This window comes from Centroberyx gerrardi, chromosome 7 (genome assembly GCF_048128805.1).
Source record: "Centroberyx gerrardi isolate f3 chromosome 7, fCenGer3.hap1.cur.20231027, whole genome shotgun sequence".
NCBI lineage: Eukaryota > Metazoa > Chordata > Actinopteri > Beryciformes > Berycidae > Centroberyx > Centroberyx gerrardi.
Window position 1 is genome coordinate 12,117,990 of NC_136003.1, and position 16,839 is coordinate 12,134,828.

General features: G+C 45.5%; 1 protein-coding gene across 1 annotated transcript in view; it reads left to right on the forward strand.

Annotated features, from left to right (window-relative positions):
• The window catches only part of mast1b (microtubule associated serine/threonine kinase 1b), a 39,598-nt gene extending 23,698 nt beyond the window's left edge, over positions 1-15,900 (forward strand). The window contains exons 6-27 of the mRNA XM_071918519.2: positions 1,083-1,243; positions 1,604-1,679; positions 2,617-2,826; positions 4,092-4,193; positions 5,018-5,150; positions 5,252-5,319; positions 5,953-6,029; positions 6,199-6,407; positions 6,934-7,072; positions 7,426-7,558; positions 8,589-8,754; positions 9,425-9,526; positions 9,836-9,958; positions 10,386-10,495; positions 11,120-11,280; positions 11,450-11,688; positions 12,225-12,449; positions 12,873-13,102; positions 13,372-13,494; positions 13,633-13,766; positions 13,926-14,113; positions 14,222-15,900. Coding sequence (XP_071774620.2) covers positions 1,083-1,243; positions 1,604-1,679; positions 2,617-2,826; positions 4,092-4,193; positions 5,018-5,150; positions 5,252-5,319; positions 5,953-6,029; positions 6,199-6,407; positions 6,934-7,072; positions 7,426-7,558; positions 8,589-8,754; positions 9,425-9,526; positions 9,836-9,958; positions 10,386-10,495; positions 11,120-11,280; positions 11,450-11,688; positions 12,225-12,449; positions 12,873-13,102; positions 13,372-13,494; positions 13,633-13,766; positions 13,926-14,113; positions 14,222-15,900 — 4,788 coding nt within the window. The remainder of the gene's footprint in view (positions 1-1,082; positions 1,244-1,603; positions 1,680-2,616; positions 2,827-4,091; positions 4,194-5,017; positions 5,151-5,251; positions 5,320-5,952; positions 6,030-6,198; positions 6,408-6,933; positions 7,073-7,425; positions 7,559-8,588; positions 8,755-9,424; positions 9,527-9,835; positions 9,959-10,385; positions 10,496-11,119; positions 11,281-11,449; positions 11,689-12,224; positions 12,450-12,872; positions 13,103-13,371; positions 13,495-13,632; positions 13,767-13,925; positions 14,114-14,221) is intronic.
• The last annotated feature ends 939 nt before the right edge of the window (positions 15,901-16,839 follow it).

A 16,839-nucleotide genomic window follows, 5' to 3' on the forward strand; every position in this document is an offset into this window, starting at 1 on the left:
CAAGAGGTGATGCGTCTATGGCAGCAGCAACAGCAGTTTTTTGGAATACATAGGAGAACTGGGTAGTTAGCATGAGCAGCGACAGCCACCATGACTGAACAGACAAAGAATAGAGAAGAGAGCCACCTACAGAAACTCAAACGACAGAAAATCCACGGAAAAAGACGTCACATTACTGCCCACACTGTTTGATTGCCATGTGATCTTAGCACTAAAGATGTTACCAATATAAAAAAAACAAAAAAAAAACAAGAATCTTGCGGATTACCACTTTAAGACTTTAAAATGAAGTGATGCCACACTCACTACTAAGACAGCGAATATAGAAATAGATAGGAAGAATTACATCAATACAATCAAGCACACAACCTTGACCGACATGAAACAGACAAGACAGATGGCGAGTCTCCGCCCTCCTTCCATCCGCCCTTTTAAGTCTGACTGGTTTCAATTTGTCTGTCACCTGTGATTGATCGGTGATTGATCTTGCGGTTAGCGAAGTAAGTGGAGGAGGTCCAGGTCCCATCGCTTTGACTCAGGCAAATGAGGCTGTGAGATGCGGCGTGTCTGTGAGACAGATTCACGGCTCTGACCCTGAGGCTTATTGGACCGCTTCATTACCATCTCAGTTCTCGGTTTGTCAGTAGTGAAATAGAATTACTCGGAATTAAATGACAATGTCTTCTAAGTCCACGAGGCACTGTAGGGTGCAAGACGCTGAAATAACTCCACTTTATAATAATCACTTGGTCACTCAGTCACTTCACCTGTTTTCCCACACTTAGAGGCAGAGGCAGATGGATGAGGTTGACAGAAGCAGCGGGACATGACTTCATTTGCTGCGTAGAAGAGAGAGAATGTGTTTTGTCAATTTGTTTTAATGAATTTTCTGGCCCTTTTTTTCCCCTTTTGATCTTTCCAACTCCTATTCCACCCACTCTCAACTTCTTTTCTCCTCATCTGCCAACATCTCCCTCCGTCCCCCCCTCCTCACCCCCTTCTCCTAATCCTCTCTCTGCTTCCTCTTCCTCCTCCACCCATCGCTTTTGCCCTCCCTCCTCCTCTATCGCTCCCTCCACCAGTCCTCCAGCTCGTCCCAGGAGCGGCTGCACCAGCTGCCCTTCCAGCCCACCATGGATGAGCTGCACTTCTTATCCAAGCACTTTGGCAGCACCGAGAGCATCACGGACGACGACGGGGGCCGCTGTTCTCCCCACATGCGCCCACGCTCCCGCAGTCTCAGGTCAGCGGCAGCACCCGTGAGATTAAACGGCGCTTCGGCTGCCCGAAAGCACTATGCTCTTTTATAGGGGTTGCCTATGGCTGATCTTTTTTTTTATTGCTTTTATGTTGCGTTTTTCTCGTTTTAACGATGCTCTACATTTCATTTTCTACATTTTAATTTCCTTGATCATAAAGCAGTGACTTTTTCGCTTATGTTTTTAATGTTTCATTTTAAGTGCAAAGCAAATTATAAGCACAGAGGTGTTTCAGACATATTTCTACTGTCTTTGAAACCAAGATATCATTCCAACAGCTCAAGTTTTGAGTAGAAAAGCCTATATTTCTGACTGAATTCCATTTTTTCCCTCTTCCCCTCCAGCCCAGGACGCTCCTCCTCCTCCTACGACAATGAGATAGTCATGATGAACCATGTGTACAAGGAGCGCTTCCCCAAGGTAAGACACACACACACACACACACACACACACAGACAAACACACACACACAATCTGTTCATTAGCACACACAGAGATTAGTATCTTAATCACTGAAGCCATTAAAGCTGCGTCATGATAAACATGCATTTCCATAAAAAAATACGAAACAGTTCGCAAATCCTCAAGGTGACGGAGCATCAAACCAATCTTTCCATCCACAGAAAGCCCATCTAATCCCATAAAGTCACAACTCAAATATCAGAGGACTGAAATTAACTTTTATTGACGGAGGGTGTTCAGAGATTTGTGTGTATGACGTTTTGATAGCGTGCATCCACAGACTATGGAAGGGAAAAAAAGAGGTAGATGGAGGCTCCTAAACCGTCGTAAACAAGATTACGCGACCCCGCCAAGCCCCGAGAGGTTTACCCCGTCATGGAGAATATTAAATTTATTCACTGCCACAGCTAGGAACAGTTAAATAAAAAGAGATTTCTCCTTTTGCCTCATTTTACCCCCCTTTCACTCTCTTTCATGAGCAAGTAGGGAGAAGAGTCGGCTGGCTGAGGCTGGCATCAAAAAGGAAACGGGTTGAAAGCTTCCACAGCGATAAAAATCGAGCTTTAGGAAGTCGGCCATTGTAGTCTGGAGTTCAGCTGAGGTGAAAGCTGGACTCTGGGCTCATTCTGACACAAGTCAAATAAGAAAAAAAATCACATTGGACAGAAGTCAATGTAAATCAGCAGAGCCACACTGTCTGCCTCGCGACTGAAATTGCTTTTTGAACTTTCCCTCACACAGCTCAGGGTCTTGGAAGGAAATTGAATCTTTTTGTAAACCTTATCTCTGTCGTTTTCTCTTCCATTCTCTCCATTCTTCTCTTCGTATCTTTTTTCTCTCTGTCCTCACCTACCCCCTTGTCCTCTCATGCCCCCCCCCCTTCATTCTCCACCAGGCCAAGGCACAGATGGAGGGCAGGCTGGCCGAGTTCATCCAGGCCTACACTCCTGAAAACGTTCTGCCCCTGGCCGACGGGGTCCTCAGCTTCATCCATCACCAGATAGCTGAGCTGTCCAGAGACTGCCTGGCCAAAGCCTGCGAGGGCCTCATCACCACCGTCTACTTCTTCGAGCTGCAGGAGAATCTGGAGAAGCTGCTCAATGACGTGAGTTAGAAAATACACCGAACAATAGGAGCAATGAAGAGCTCAGAGTAGCCTGAGTAACAACTAATAACTTCATTGAAACAAAATTTGTAAAGGGCTTCACAATCAAGACAAATAAAAACTAAGATATAGTAACATATAGTCAATATATACCAGTCAAAGGTTTGGATACACACATTTTTCTTTATTTTTACTATTTTCCACATTGTAGAATAATAGTAAAGACATCAAAACTATGAAATAACACAAATGGAATTAAGCAGTGACCAAAAAAGTGTTAAACAAATCAAAACGATCTTATATTTTAGATTCTTTAAAGTAGCCGCCCTTTGCCTTGATGGAAAGGCAAAGGCTTTGGAAAGAAATTCATACATAGGAATCAACTTCACTATTTATATTTGTCTAAGAAACACAGTTCAAGCATTTAAGCCTACAGATCAAAATGGTTTTAGGAGAATGAAAAACATAGTACAATCAATCAGGTGTGTCCAAACCTTTGACTGGTAGTGTAGATGAACAATAGCAGTAATCATTTTATTTGTGCAGCACATTTCTAAGACAGATTCTACAGTATGATTCACAACCAAGAGAAGACACAGAAACAAGTAAATAATACTGAACTGAGGCAACATAATGAGACAGTATGTTTGAAATGGTGTGACTGGAGACGTTTCCCATGAGCCCTTCTACCACACCGGTGGGGCAAGATGACATAAATCACATTGTCACCGTTACTGAGCCGTGGTATATTCACCCTCAGAGGGTATGGGTGGTGCTGCGGTAGGCCACTGATAGGTAGATTCAGTTCAAATCATCTCATTTCATTCAACAGTGTGAGGCAAAAGATAAGAATGAAATGACGGCGGTAACTGGAGGCTAATTGTGCTTGTGATTTGTCGGAGCAGATAGCAGGTATCAAGGAACTTCATCAGCAACCGGCGGCTTGATTAGATCACTCTGATTATTCTGGTTTCACTTTGATTGGATTCGTTGTTCCTGCTGCGATACAAATGTTCTCACATCTCACAGTTTTTTTGAGCAGTAAATCTTACTTTCATTTGTCATCTTGCCTCTCTCTCTCTCTCTCTCTCACTCTCTCTCTCTCGACAGAATTTCTGCAGTGCTGTGTGTGGTATTCATTTTGTGTTAGGGATTTGACTGTGCCAGACAGGTATTGTAAATGCTTTATATATTTTACGAGAATACTTTTATCTCTCTCTCTCTCTCTCTCTCTCTCTCTCTCTCTCTCTCCCCCTCTCTCTCAGGCTTACGAGCGTTCAGAGAGCTCGGAGGTAGCCTTCGTCACGGAGCTGGTGAAGAAGCTTCTCATCATCATCTCCCGACCTGCCAGGCTTCTGGAGTGTCTGGTACGGTAAAACACACTCTCTTCACTCTTCACCCGGAGCCTCACTCCAAAATAAAAAAAACAAAGCAGTCATTGTCAAAATTGATAACTGTGTTGCTGTGTTCACAGACCTTATTGAATCCCATCCTTCACCACAGAGCAAAAAAACTAAGCAAACACTAAGTGCTACAGTACAAGACCCGGTCCAGTCTGTCTGGCTGGCGAATGCATTTGCATTTAGATTAAAATTCCATTTGCCTCGCCACAGTACGACTAATACCAGGCAGCGGCCCCCCGCTGCTGGGCGGCCTTCCAGTCTGACTCAGACAGACCGTGACCATGCTGTCATTTAAAGTTGGAGGGAGTCTGTGTGTGTGTGTGTGTGTGTGTGTGTGTGTGTGTGTGTGTGTGTGTGTGTGTGTGTGTAACCCAGGGTGACTCTGTTTCATAACAAGAGCAGCAATGTTGTGTCCCTCTGGATGAGTCATACCACATAGATGCAATCATAATGTTTGATTATGATTGACAGCTGAGACGCTGACATGGAGAATTGATTCATCGATGTAATTCCACCCTGACTTTATGCATATTGCTCCAATTCACGTTAAAACGATCACTTTTGGGCACTGTCAATACCAGTTTGGACCAGCAGCCATTTTTGCCAGACTTACTAGAGTTCCTCTTGATAACATTGGTTCAGTGGTAGAATTCTCATCTGTTGCACAAAATGGGTGCTGCAAATGTGCTGCTGCTTAGACAGTTTTGTATTTTGCATTTTTAAATAAAATAAAAATCTTGCCTAGTGCAGCTTTAATAGGTTTTAATGCTGTCCCCATCTCTTTTCAGGAGTTTAACCCCGAGGAGTTCTACCATCTGCTGGAGGCAGCGGAGGACCACGCGAAGGAGGGACATCTGATGAAGACGGACATCCCCCGTTACATCATCAGCCAGCTGGGACTGACCAGGGACCCTATTGAAGGTGAGAAAGACAGAAGATGGAGAGTTAATAGAGCATACAGAATGTTGTTCGAAACGAAATTATTTGACAGCTAATTCAAATTGATATATGTTTGTCTGCAGAGATGGTAAACCTGGATAGTTACGACAGTGAGGGACCGCTCACACCTGAAACTGATGACTCAACAGAGGTGAGATCCAAGAAAAGCCTCAGTCCTGGCCTCATTTTCTTTCTCCACTCTCTCATTCCACCTCTGGCTTCCATCCCCATATCACATCCATCCACCTTTTTGCTCCCTTAGCAAAGTGACAGTGTGAGGCTGGGACTGCCAAGGTCCTTGTTGCCCTTTCTGAAAATGACTGCTTCATCCACTAATGGCTTGGCACACATGCATTCATCCAACTAATTGAGCCCATTTATGTTGATTAGTGTGTGCAGTAGAAAAAAAAAACACAGGATATCCCTCTCTTTGAAATCTCTAAGCCATCGCTCTACTATTAGGCTTGTTGCCAACTGCCAAAATTTAGCTAAGTAGAGAGGAAAGAAGAGAGAGGGGAGCAGAACAGAACTGCAGCAACTTTACCGTTATCTGTCAAGATCGTTTGAATCTCAGCAGCCCCTCCCAGTTTAACTGTATCAGCAGAGAGAGAGTGCCAACAGAACCAGAGTGGTGACTCTGACTCATGTTGACAGACAGTATTAATAACTAAATAATAGCAACGTGCAGAACCAGCTTGTTTTAGGCAGCTGTATCGGCCTGGTGATGGGGGTTGTGTCACATTGGATCATATTTAATCATGGCTTTGTGATGTTTGCTCCATAGGGTAAGATCAGAGCGATGAAACCACCAGAGGAGGCCGACTTCCAGACCATCAAGCTGATCAGTAATGGAGCGTATGGGTGAGTGGAGGGCATACAGGCCACTTATACTCAGCTAATAAGGATGTTATGACCTGCAAAGGAGCCATTTTCACATCTTGAAGTCAGGCAGTGCAATGCACACAGAGGTCAGACGATAACAATGATGTGTGCATATGTGTGTGGGTTTGTCTGTCTGCCTGTGTACCAGTGCTGTGTACCTGGTCCGTCATCTGGAGACACGTCAGCGCTTCGCCATGAAGAAGATCAACAAGCAGAACCTGATCCTGAGGAACCAGATCCAGCAGGCCTTTGTGGAGAGAGACATCCTCACCTTCGCAGAGAATCCCTTCGTCGTCTCCATGTTCTGCTCCTTTGAAACCCGCCGGCACCTCTGCATGGTCATGGAGTACGTAGAAGGTGAGACTGTCTGTGTGTGACTTTTGAGGAGATATTTGAGCTCTTTCTGCTGTCAACGGCCTGTAAAATGGGAAGAATTAGTAACACTATAATATTAACAGCCATGAAGAGAGACTGATAGCATTGCTACAGCATTGCAAGCTGTACCCCACTTGTAAACAGATGATTTGAGTGTATCTATACAGTGATTCCACTCCTTTATATTATAATGTTAATTAGGTGGATACATGAGTATACTCTGAATACCCACTGAAAGAGATATTCATACTATGTATAGGATTCCTCCATATACCCTTGACTACACTATGCAGGATGACTCAGACAACAATATTGTCTGAGTCTACAGAATTTAATACGTTGACTACTATTGCTGACTACTGCATCCAAGCCTACAGTTCTATTGTATATGTTGTTCATTAGCCTAAATGGAAAATGAAATAGTCTCGGGCAAGAGATACCACGGGACATTTATGGTAATTGTTAATGTCAGCAGCAAGACTAATCAAATGGCTAATTCTGTTGGCAGGGGGAGACTGTGCCACCCTGCTGAAGAACATCGGGGCTCTGCCCGTGGAAATGGCTCGCATGTACTTTGCGGAGACCGTCCTGGCACTGGAGTACATACACAACTATGGCATTGTCCACCGTGACCTCAAGCCTGACAAGTAAGATGGAGTGAGCTTTCATGAAACTGCAAACTGGGAATTTGGCAAAACATTGCCACACATTATGCTGCTTTAAATGCATTTTTTGTCTGTGAAGTATAATGTCAAATGGAACCAAGAGCACAAATGCAACTGTACTGTATATAAACTATATGCAAGAATCCCAACTGGCACTGTATGACTCTGTATGACTCAAATCTTATTGCATTTTCTTTATGCTGTTAGAATATTGTTTGTTTTTATGTTGTGTTGCTCTGTGTTGTCTATTATGAAGCCAGAGAAAACTCTTTTTTTATTGCAAAAGCATACAATAAAGCTTGTAGAAACTTTAACATTGGTATCTCTGTCCCCAGCCTCCTGATTACCTCTATGGGACACATCAAGCTGACAGACTTCGGCCTGTCTAAGATGGGCCTGATGAGTCTGACCACCAACTTATACGAAGGACACATAGAGAAGGATACCCGGGAGTTTCTGGATAAACAGGTATGAGGACAACAGACAAACGCCAAAAGTTCCATTATATATTTGGCTCCACAGTGCCAAATCCACGTGAAGTAACTCCAACAAGGAACTGGAGCCAGATTTTAATTTTGCCATCATAGATAATTTATCGCAGAAATGTGTCTGTAAGATGTGTTTTGTTAGTATAACAGAAAATATCCTTCCTTTAAGACTTGATTAAAAGCGCATGGCAAGATTAAAATCATCAAATATGCAATATCAACACTGTTTATTGATGTGTCTTTTTGGCAGTATTACAGCAATAGACTTTTTTTCACCGTGATCCAAGCAAAGTTGAAATATGAAATGCCCTTTGATGTCTTCATTTCTATGCAAACAAATTCTCTGCCATTGTGTGCCAGGCATATTCAACGCATGAAAAAATGAAACAATTACCAGCTGACAGAACAATAAGCCAGTATTTCCTCAGTTATTCTAATCATTTCTCTGTCGGGCGGGGTTTGTTTTCTCCAGCCTTTCGGTGCTCATGCTTTGAAACTAAGCCTCATTATTTCTTGGGCAGGTATGATCACGGCCAAAAATCTGTTAGCATTCGATGCATTTCCCATCTGCACATCAAACCCAAGACCGCTGCTTTCATCTTCTTGTCCCGGCATCCTGGCAGTGATCTCCTCAAATGTGCTACTCGCTGTGTGAAAAGTCTCCCAATTAGAAACTATACCGCTTTAATATTTTCCTACCTGGTTCAGAATAACATTTAGAGCAAAATCTGTAGTCAGGTCATATCATTATTTTAGAAATATAACAACCATCAGAGTAGAATTGCCTGAAGATAAAAACTTCAACGATGATGTTATATGTCAGAGGATATTAGTTATGTTAAGGAAAATGCACCAAGCTGTAATCGGGGCAGGTTTGCCTAGCGGTTCGAGACACCGCTCTTCAGCTGGAGGTCCCGGGGCAAGCATCCGCCCTAATGAACAACTAAACAAATTAGGATAGTGTCTTCTCAGAAAGCTGATGAGCTGAAGCGCGGCTGTGTTTCCTCCAGGTGTGCGGTACTCCGGAGTACATCGCCCCGGAGGTGATTCTGCGTCAAGGTTACGGGAAGCCGGTGGACTGGTGGGCCATGGGCATCATCCTGTACGAGTTCCTGGTGGGCTGTGTGCCGTTCTTCGGAGACACTCCAGAGGAGCTGTTCGGACAGGTCATTACAGGTGAGGAGTCAAGGGTCAGAGGTGGATGGGTGTTAAGTGTGTTTTGACTGAAGTATTGTACTTTGCTACATTTTAAATCAAGTCCATTAAACAGTACAGATGGTCGGCTAGCTGTAAATTGGCCAAATGTGGAGCCATTCACAGTGAACTGTCAGTCAGCCGTGAACAAAAGAGTAATCTGGTTTTACTTTATTTTGTCTTTTTTTTTTTTTCCAATTAAACAAATCTAGTTTGAACTCTGTCTTTTAGAATTGCATAGAAAAGATCGCATCACAATGTTCTCTTTTGTGAAAAGTAACTAGGTAACTTTTACTCTCGTACATTTTAAATGAGCTACTTTTAACTTTTACTGAAGTAGATTTTTACATAAGTAATTTTACCTCTACTTAAGTAAAATTTCAGCAAAGTAACTGTACTTCTACTTGAATAGGATATTTTGGCACTTTTCCCACCCCTGCTACTGTATAAGCCATAATGTAACTCAATGCATTTCACCTCTTCATCTCCTGTCTCTGTGTATCATTCTCTTGATTTCACCCATCCTTCTTTTCTTTGTGTCTTCCACTTTCTCTCTGCAGACCCGATCACTCTTTCACTTTAACATCCCTTCCTCACTTCTTCACCAAAGATGTATGTGTCCTAATATCCCGTTCCTCTCTCTGCTGTGTAGATGACATAGTGTGGCCAGAGGGGGACGAGGCTCTGCCTGTTGACGCCCAGCACCTGATCTCCACTCTCCTGCAGACAAACCCACTGGTCCGACTGGGCACAGGTCAGTTAGTTGCCCTCTGAGGCTTTGGTGACACACATATGTATTTGAGAGTTACATGTGTGTGTGTGCTTCAGGGATATGGAAAACACTAGCAATGCTCGCACTCCCCCTGTGGAATATTACGACTGAAGCACACTAAGAAAATGTTTGTTTATAGCAAAATAATTAACAACAAGATCGAGATTTACATAATTATTGTCTGCATCCTGCTGCTTTCTCCCTGATTCCCCCTCTCTTTCTGTCTCTGTCTCCCCCTCCCTCCCTCCTTCTCTCTCTCTCTCGCTCTCTCTCTCCCCCTCGGCCCTCTAGGCGGTGCTTTTGAAGTGAAGCAGCACTCATTCTTCACAGAGGTGGACTGGAACAGCCTGCTGAGACAGAAGGCAGAGTTCATCCCTCACTTAGAGTCAGAGGAAGACACCAGTTATTTTGATAGTAAGTCTGCAAAGGACGCTGTCAGGAATGCTGGACCCATCGGCAAAAAATCATTCTCCAGTTCCCTATGAGCTTAAGAAATTCGTATTCATCAAAACGTTTGGGGAACTTCTCCAGCTCTGGGTCTCCTGAATCATCATCATCTCCCACTGGAGAGGCCGGATTGGTGTTATGTTGCATTTTTAGACTTGAATGTGTAGATTCAGCATGTACAGGGGAATCTGAGTTTGCAGCTTTGAAGATGGTTTAACCTCTCGTTGCTCTTTTCTCACAGAGTTTGGGCCAGTGTCAGTAACTATGTGTGAGGAGTGAGATCAGAGAGAGAAATAGGAGAAAGGAGAACAGGGAGAGAGATAACGCTGCTGATCTGCTGTCCCTGTCCTTCCCCATGTTAAAGCTGTGGTATCTTGTCCCCTCTCCTCCCCAGCTCGCTCTGAGCGATACCATCATATCCACTCGTACGATGAGGACGATACCAACGACGATGAGCCTGTGGAGATCCGTCGCTTCTCATCCTGCTCCCCTCGCTTCAGCAAGGTCAGTCTTGACAGTAATAATAATATCAGAAGAAGAAGAAGTAGAAGAAGAACTTTATTTCTATAGCACATGCCTCTTCACTGTTTTTTTTTGCGTATAATGTAAATTTTAGAGGTCTCTGAATGCCAGGATACTGTTTTTTGGGGGCTTTTTTTTTTTTTTTTACCAAGAAGTAAAACAGTATATTACAATTTTGTTCATCTCTTGTCAGGCAGAACCTGTTTAGTACTGGACAACCACTGTCAAACACAAGAGTATTGGTTGAAATATACTTTATGATTTGTCTTAAGTGGCAGATGACATAGGACAATACAATCAGTGCCCAAAAATTTTGACAAAACTATTTGATTATTTGTATAGTATTTTTGTTATGTACAACCTACCTGACAGTATTTGAATTTTACTGACATGGTAAACTCACCCACCTGGTACTCCATGCACTGAAACTATAAACAAATGCTATATTATTAGAAAGAAATAGGTCTGATACCAACACATGAAAACACACACACACACACACACACACACTTACCCTACCACTATTCTGCCTTTCATACTCTTTGTATGAAACCTGAAATATATTTGAATTTAAAATGTAATGTATCTCCTTGTGTGGCCCTGCAGGTGTACAGCAGTATGGAGCATCTGTCCCAGCTGGAGCATAAACCTCCCACTGTGACTCGACGGGAGCACAAGGTCCCCAGGGAGGAGCGGGTGGCCAAGAGAGAAAGCCTGGGCAGCCTCACCCTCAGGGACAAGAGCTGGAGGACTGGATCACCTGAGATGTGAGTTCGGCCGGGGTTTATTCAGTTTGCACTCATGATGAAGTAACACTTTAAAAAGCTGTAATGTCAAATGAAAGAAAGAGTCTGATGTGTTAAAGGACAGCTACACTGATTGATGTGGCTAATGGATGGGTGTGGTTCTAATCTTTACCTCTGCTTTGCTCTCCAGGAAGCGCTTGTCCTGCTCTGAGTCCTCCTTCACTGAGAGCGATTCCAGCCCTCCCTCCGGAGCCCGCAGGCGCTTCTCTGCCCTCATGGACACGCACCGCTTTGCCTCGCCGCTGGAGGTCGACTCCGAGCTGCCCGTCCCCACCAGGCAGCCGCAGGTGAAGACCAGGGGGGCTTCGCTGGAGGGAGCCATGGGCACCACCTCCAGCCAGGGGGATCTGAGGACCATCCCTAAAGAGGGCAACGGGCTCACTGCCGGAGGTAAGAGCGGATGAGGCAGCACATATGACATTATTGAATGATGGGAATTATGCTTTGATGATACAACAGACAAAGAAAAAAGTAAAGATGTTGGCTTAGATGAAGGTCAATTGTAATGCAGGTGCAAGAATCAAAATATTGTAAACTAGAAAAGTGGGAAAATAATTCTGCAGACTGCAAATAAAAGGCTAGGACAAAAAAGTTTTTTTAGTTCAGAAAAACTCATTTATTGCATTTATTACATATTGCAACCCAACTTAAAGGTGCAAGTGAAAAAAAGAACTATATGTACAAAAGAACTAAGGAGCAAACGTTTCAGCTACATGCTTTCATCAGTGCACTTGCACCTTTTAAGTTGGGCACTTACGCAATAAATTACTAAAAAACTAAAAAACGTTTTTGTCCTAGCCTTTTATTTGCAGTGTGCAGAATAATTTCCCCATTTTTCATGATAAAAGACAAGAAATGTCAAGTATCTATTTACCGTTCAATTTCATGTCTCTGTCACGCCACAGACAAGCTCTTGAGACCCGCTGATGCGTCAGCGCTGCTGCCAGGCAGTGCTGCTGTTCTGGGTGTTCCAGATCCACAGGGGCCCCGGGGTGCCACCACTGACCTGGTGCTGCGGAGGGTCCGCCACCAGCAGCTCTCCGCCGAGGGGGAGAAACGCAACTCACGACCAGGAACTAAAGTTATTAAATCCGCCTCTGCCACCGCTCTGTCTGTCATCATTCCTGCTGGTAAAGACGCTGTTCGGCATTTCTCAAATTGAATTCGCTGTGTTACACTGCAATAACAAGAAACGGTAATAATTGTTTCCTGATTTGATTCCTGTAATTTAAATTCAATTCAATAAACTTTATTTATCCCGGAGGGGCAATTAGATTCTAGGCACAAAAATTAAGAACGGCACATAATACTGCCACAATAAAGTCCACAAGAGCTGTGGCAGTTAAATGTTACAAGGTTAAAATATGAGTCATGTGCCATTCTAGGTCTGAGGGATGATGGGAGGAGAAGGTCATTGATTAGCTTAATGGCTTCAGGAACAATTGTGACCCTCCACCCTGCTGTCAGACACTTAGCGCAGCGGTAGAGCTGCCCAGGCTTTCCAGGCTCAGTGACTGGAACCTTAAACCTCATCTCTGTCCCTCTGTCCACAGTGGAGCAGCATGGCACCTCCCCTCTGGCCAGCCCCATGTCTCCTCGCTCCATCTCGTCCAACCCCTCGTCCCGGGACTCCTCTCCCAGCAGGGACTACTCGCCCACGGTCAGCGTGCTGCGCTCCCCCATCACCATCCACCGCTCCGGGAAGAAGTACGGCTTCACCCTCCGAGCCATCAGGGTCTACATGGGAGACAGTGACGTCTACAGCGTACACCACATGGTCTGGGTGAGAGAGCAGAGCTTAATATGTCATGAGTAGTTCTTGATGGCTCTATTGAGGAAGATGAGGAAAAGTGGGGTGGTGCTTATCTGCCAGACATTTGCTTGTTATTATAGTGATTTTGTCCTTGGAAGGCTCATTGGTTAAGTAATCATTGGTTTATGCCAGTTTCTAGACAGATCAATCCTCCATCAGAGCTCTAACATACAGATAAACAGCTTTTCTACCTAAGTGGCTAAATCTGTTTGAGTGACAGTAATTTGTTGTAATCGCAGCATGTGGAGGATGGAGGCCCCGCCCAGGAAGCTGGACTCAGTGCTGGTGACCTCATTACTCATGTGAACGGGGAGTCGGTGCATGGTCTGGTCCACACTGAGGTGGTGGAGCTCATCCTGAAGGTCTGTCTGTCTGTCTGTCTGTCTGTTTGTCTCTTTTAATGTTTGCATTGAATTTCATTAAAGACTTTCATAATAGGATGGTTGAGATCAAATTTGCTAATAAGATAATATGAATAATATATTGTTTTTTATCTCCAGAGTGGAAACAAGGTGACAGTTACCACTACTCCCTTTGAAAACACCTCTATAAAAGTGGGTCCTGCCCGCAAGTCCAGCTACAAATCCAAGATGGCACGGCGCAACAAGAGGACAGGGGCCAAGGAGGGACAAGAGTGGGTTACTGCACAAAATTATGCATCTCAAAACAAGAATACATATCTGTTTTTACCTATTTTCAATACTGAATGTGCTTTCAATCTCCTTCCACTTACCCTTACTGTGCCATCCTTCATCCTCCTCATCATCATGAAATATCATTGTTTGTCTTTCAGTAAGAAACGCAGCTCCTTGTTCAGGAAGATCACCAAGCAGTCCAACCTGCTCCACACCAGCCGGAGCCTCTCCTCTTTGAACCGCTCTCTGTCATCTGGAGACAGTCTCCCAGGCTCCCCTACCCACAGCCTGTCTGCCCGCTCCCCTACTCAGAGTTACCGCTCCACTCCCGAATCCCCCTACCTGGGTTAGTATGAGAGGCCTACATATGGACATGTAGAATACATGCACAGAAATACAAAGTTGAAATACTGTGAATGAGAAGTTAGATGTTTGTTTCCTCTCTCCTCCTCAGGCACCTCGTCACAGAGCAGCTCCCCGGCCTCCAGCACTCCCAACTCCCCGGCAGCCTCCCAGCACATGAGGCCCAGCTCCCTGCACGGCCTCTCGCCCAAACTTCACCGCCAGTACCGCTCCGCCCGCTGCAAGTCTGCCGGCAACATCCCCTTGTCCCCCCTGGCCCACACCCCCTCCCCTACCACCTCCTCTCCTCCGCCTCTCTCTGGCCACACGGTAGGGAGCTCCAACACCACCCAGACGTTCCCCGCCAAGCTCCACTCCTCGCCGCCCGTTGCCCGCCCGCGCCCCAAGAGCGCCGAGCCACCCAGATCCCCCCTGCTGCAGCGAGTGCAGTCGGCCGAGAAGCTAGGAGCGCCCATCCTGCCTTCCTCCTCTTCGTCATCATCCTCGCCTTCCCCCCTCACAGGCGGGGTGTCGATGCGTAAGCACAGCCTGGAGGTGACGCACGGGGACTACAGGAGAGAGTCCTTCCACTGTGAGCATAGCCTGCAAAGTCTGCTGGAGATGGAGGGAGAGAACGGACCCGCTCCCCCCTCTCCTTCATCGTCCTCCTCCCCCTCTCCGCCCACGGTAGGGGAGATGGGAGGCCTGAAGCCTGTGAGGAGGCTGGGGAGGCAGGAGTCGCCGCTTAGCCGTGACACACTGCTCACAGGCAGAGAGAAAGATACCCATGCCACGGCATCTGAGCTCCATGGGCCCAAAACTGAAAGCATAGCTCCTAAAACCGAGTCCAAAACCAGTGCTGTTGACGCGGGGAAGACATTAACCTCTGCTGAGGTTCCAAAGAGCAAAGCAGGCGCAGCTGCAGTGGAGACCAAGTCTAGTCCAGCATTGGCCCCACCCGCTACAGAGACCAAACTAAGCTCTGGGGATAAACTGCCAATTGCAAGCACTCCAAGCTCAGAGGCAGCAGGGGCTAAGAGTAAACCCAGCGAGAAGATCTCAACTCCGGCCACATCAAAGGTCCTGCAACCACAGGTCAGCAAGCAACAGAGCACACAGACAGACAGTGGCCCTGCAGCTAAAGCTCAGGAGAAGACTGAGGAGAAAGGGAAAGGCATCGCAGGTGCAGACAAAGGTGCCTTGCAGAAGGTAGTGGCTTCAGAGCAGTCCAAGCTGAGCAAAGGTACAGAGACAGGAGAGAGCCATGTGAGAGGAGGCATTAGTGATAAAGCAACTGAGACCACCAAGGTCAAAGGTCCTGCACCTCCAATCCCGACCCAAGCTCCAACAATATCCACAGCCGCTGCACCAGCTGCCGCCAGATCCAAAGCAGAGAAGGTATCAGGCCCATCGAGCAGCTACCGCGGGGCCAAGGAGGAGAGGGCCCGCCTGGAGGTCCTGGAGGAGAACCCCATGTCCCCCTCCTCCAACGCAGCCTCACCCTGCTCAAGCAAGTCACGGCCCGTGTCGCCGGGGGACAAGGCCAGCTTCGTCACCCAGCTCACCAGTGTGGCCAAAACTGTGCTAGGGCCCATGAAGGTGGGATCCCAGGAGGGGGCCAAGGGAAAAGACACCCCCAAGGCAAGCGAGGAGAGGCGAGGAAGCGCAGCAGGGAAACCCGAGGCTTCATCCGGAGGTGGTCGACGGGGGGCCCAGACGGCGTCCGTGGGGACCACCGGCACTGGCCCATCTGATAAGGCCAACACACGGAGCTCCAAGCATCATTCATGATCTGGGAGTATAGGAAAGGGTCAGACTCTCCTATACAATGCCTTTTACATTTGAAGGAATACTGTAGCATCATAATGACACATATCGGGAATTGATACTTTCCACCCTTGAATGAAGGGGAAACATAAATGCCTAAAAAAAACACCAAATAGATTGACATGTAGACAAAAGAGATGTGAACGAAGGTGCATCAGCTATTGTGTGTACATGGTTTCATACTGTAGGCCTATGTATGTACCATTCATCACAATGTGTTGTATATAGTCAAAAAGCGTATGTCTTAATGCATGTTCGACATTGTACATGGAAAATGAAAGAGAATATTTAAAGAGAAGATAAAAAAAAATATAAACCAGACCTTATGGTAGTGAACACTGTGAACAACTTTTCAACAGACCACAAAAAGCATACTGTTACTGCACGTGAACAGGCAGGATTCTGTTATGAATGGGCATTACTCAATCAAGTCAGTCACCATTCAGATCAACTCCAGTGCCATCTTTTAGTTCAGTTGAAATAGTCAAACTACAGCACATATTTCCTTAAAATTCACTTACTCAAAGGGTTCAGGCACAGTGAGAGTTGTCATGTAGTGAAGGTTAGATGTAACAGTCCGTTGTAACATATTGCAAACAGGATCAAGATACCAAAATGCTTGCAGTGACCAAGAGAGAATTAGAGGATAAATCAATTGGTTTGTTTCTGATCTGTTTAAGGGCTGAATTCCAGTGGATTTGAGGTGGACTAGAGGAACTTGCACAGGGACACTATGCAATGTGCTTTTGATGCCCCTTTTGGTGTCCCCACTTAACTAAGTTTACATTGTGCTCAAGACAAGAAGATAGTAGTAGAGATGGGAAAGGGTTGCAATAAGCCAAGCAAACAGATTTTGTTTTTAAAGTAGTCTTCATTGACCTTTGTGAAATGTGCAATTGTATA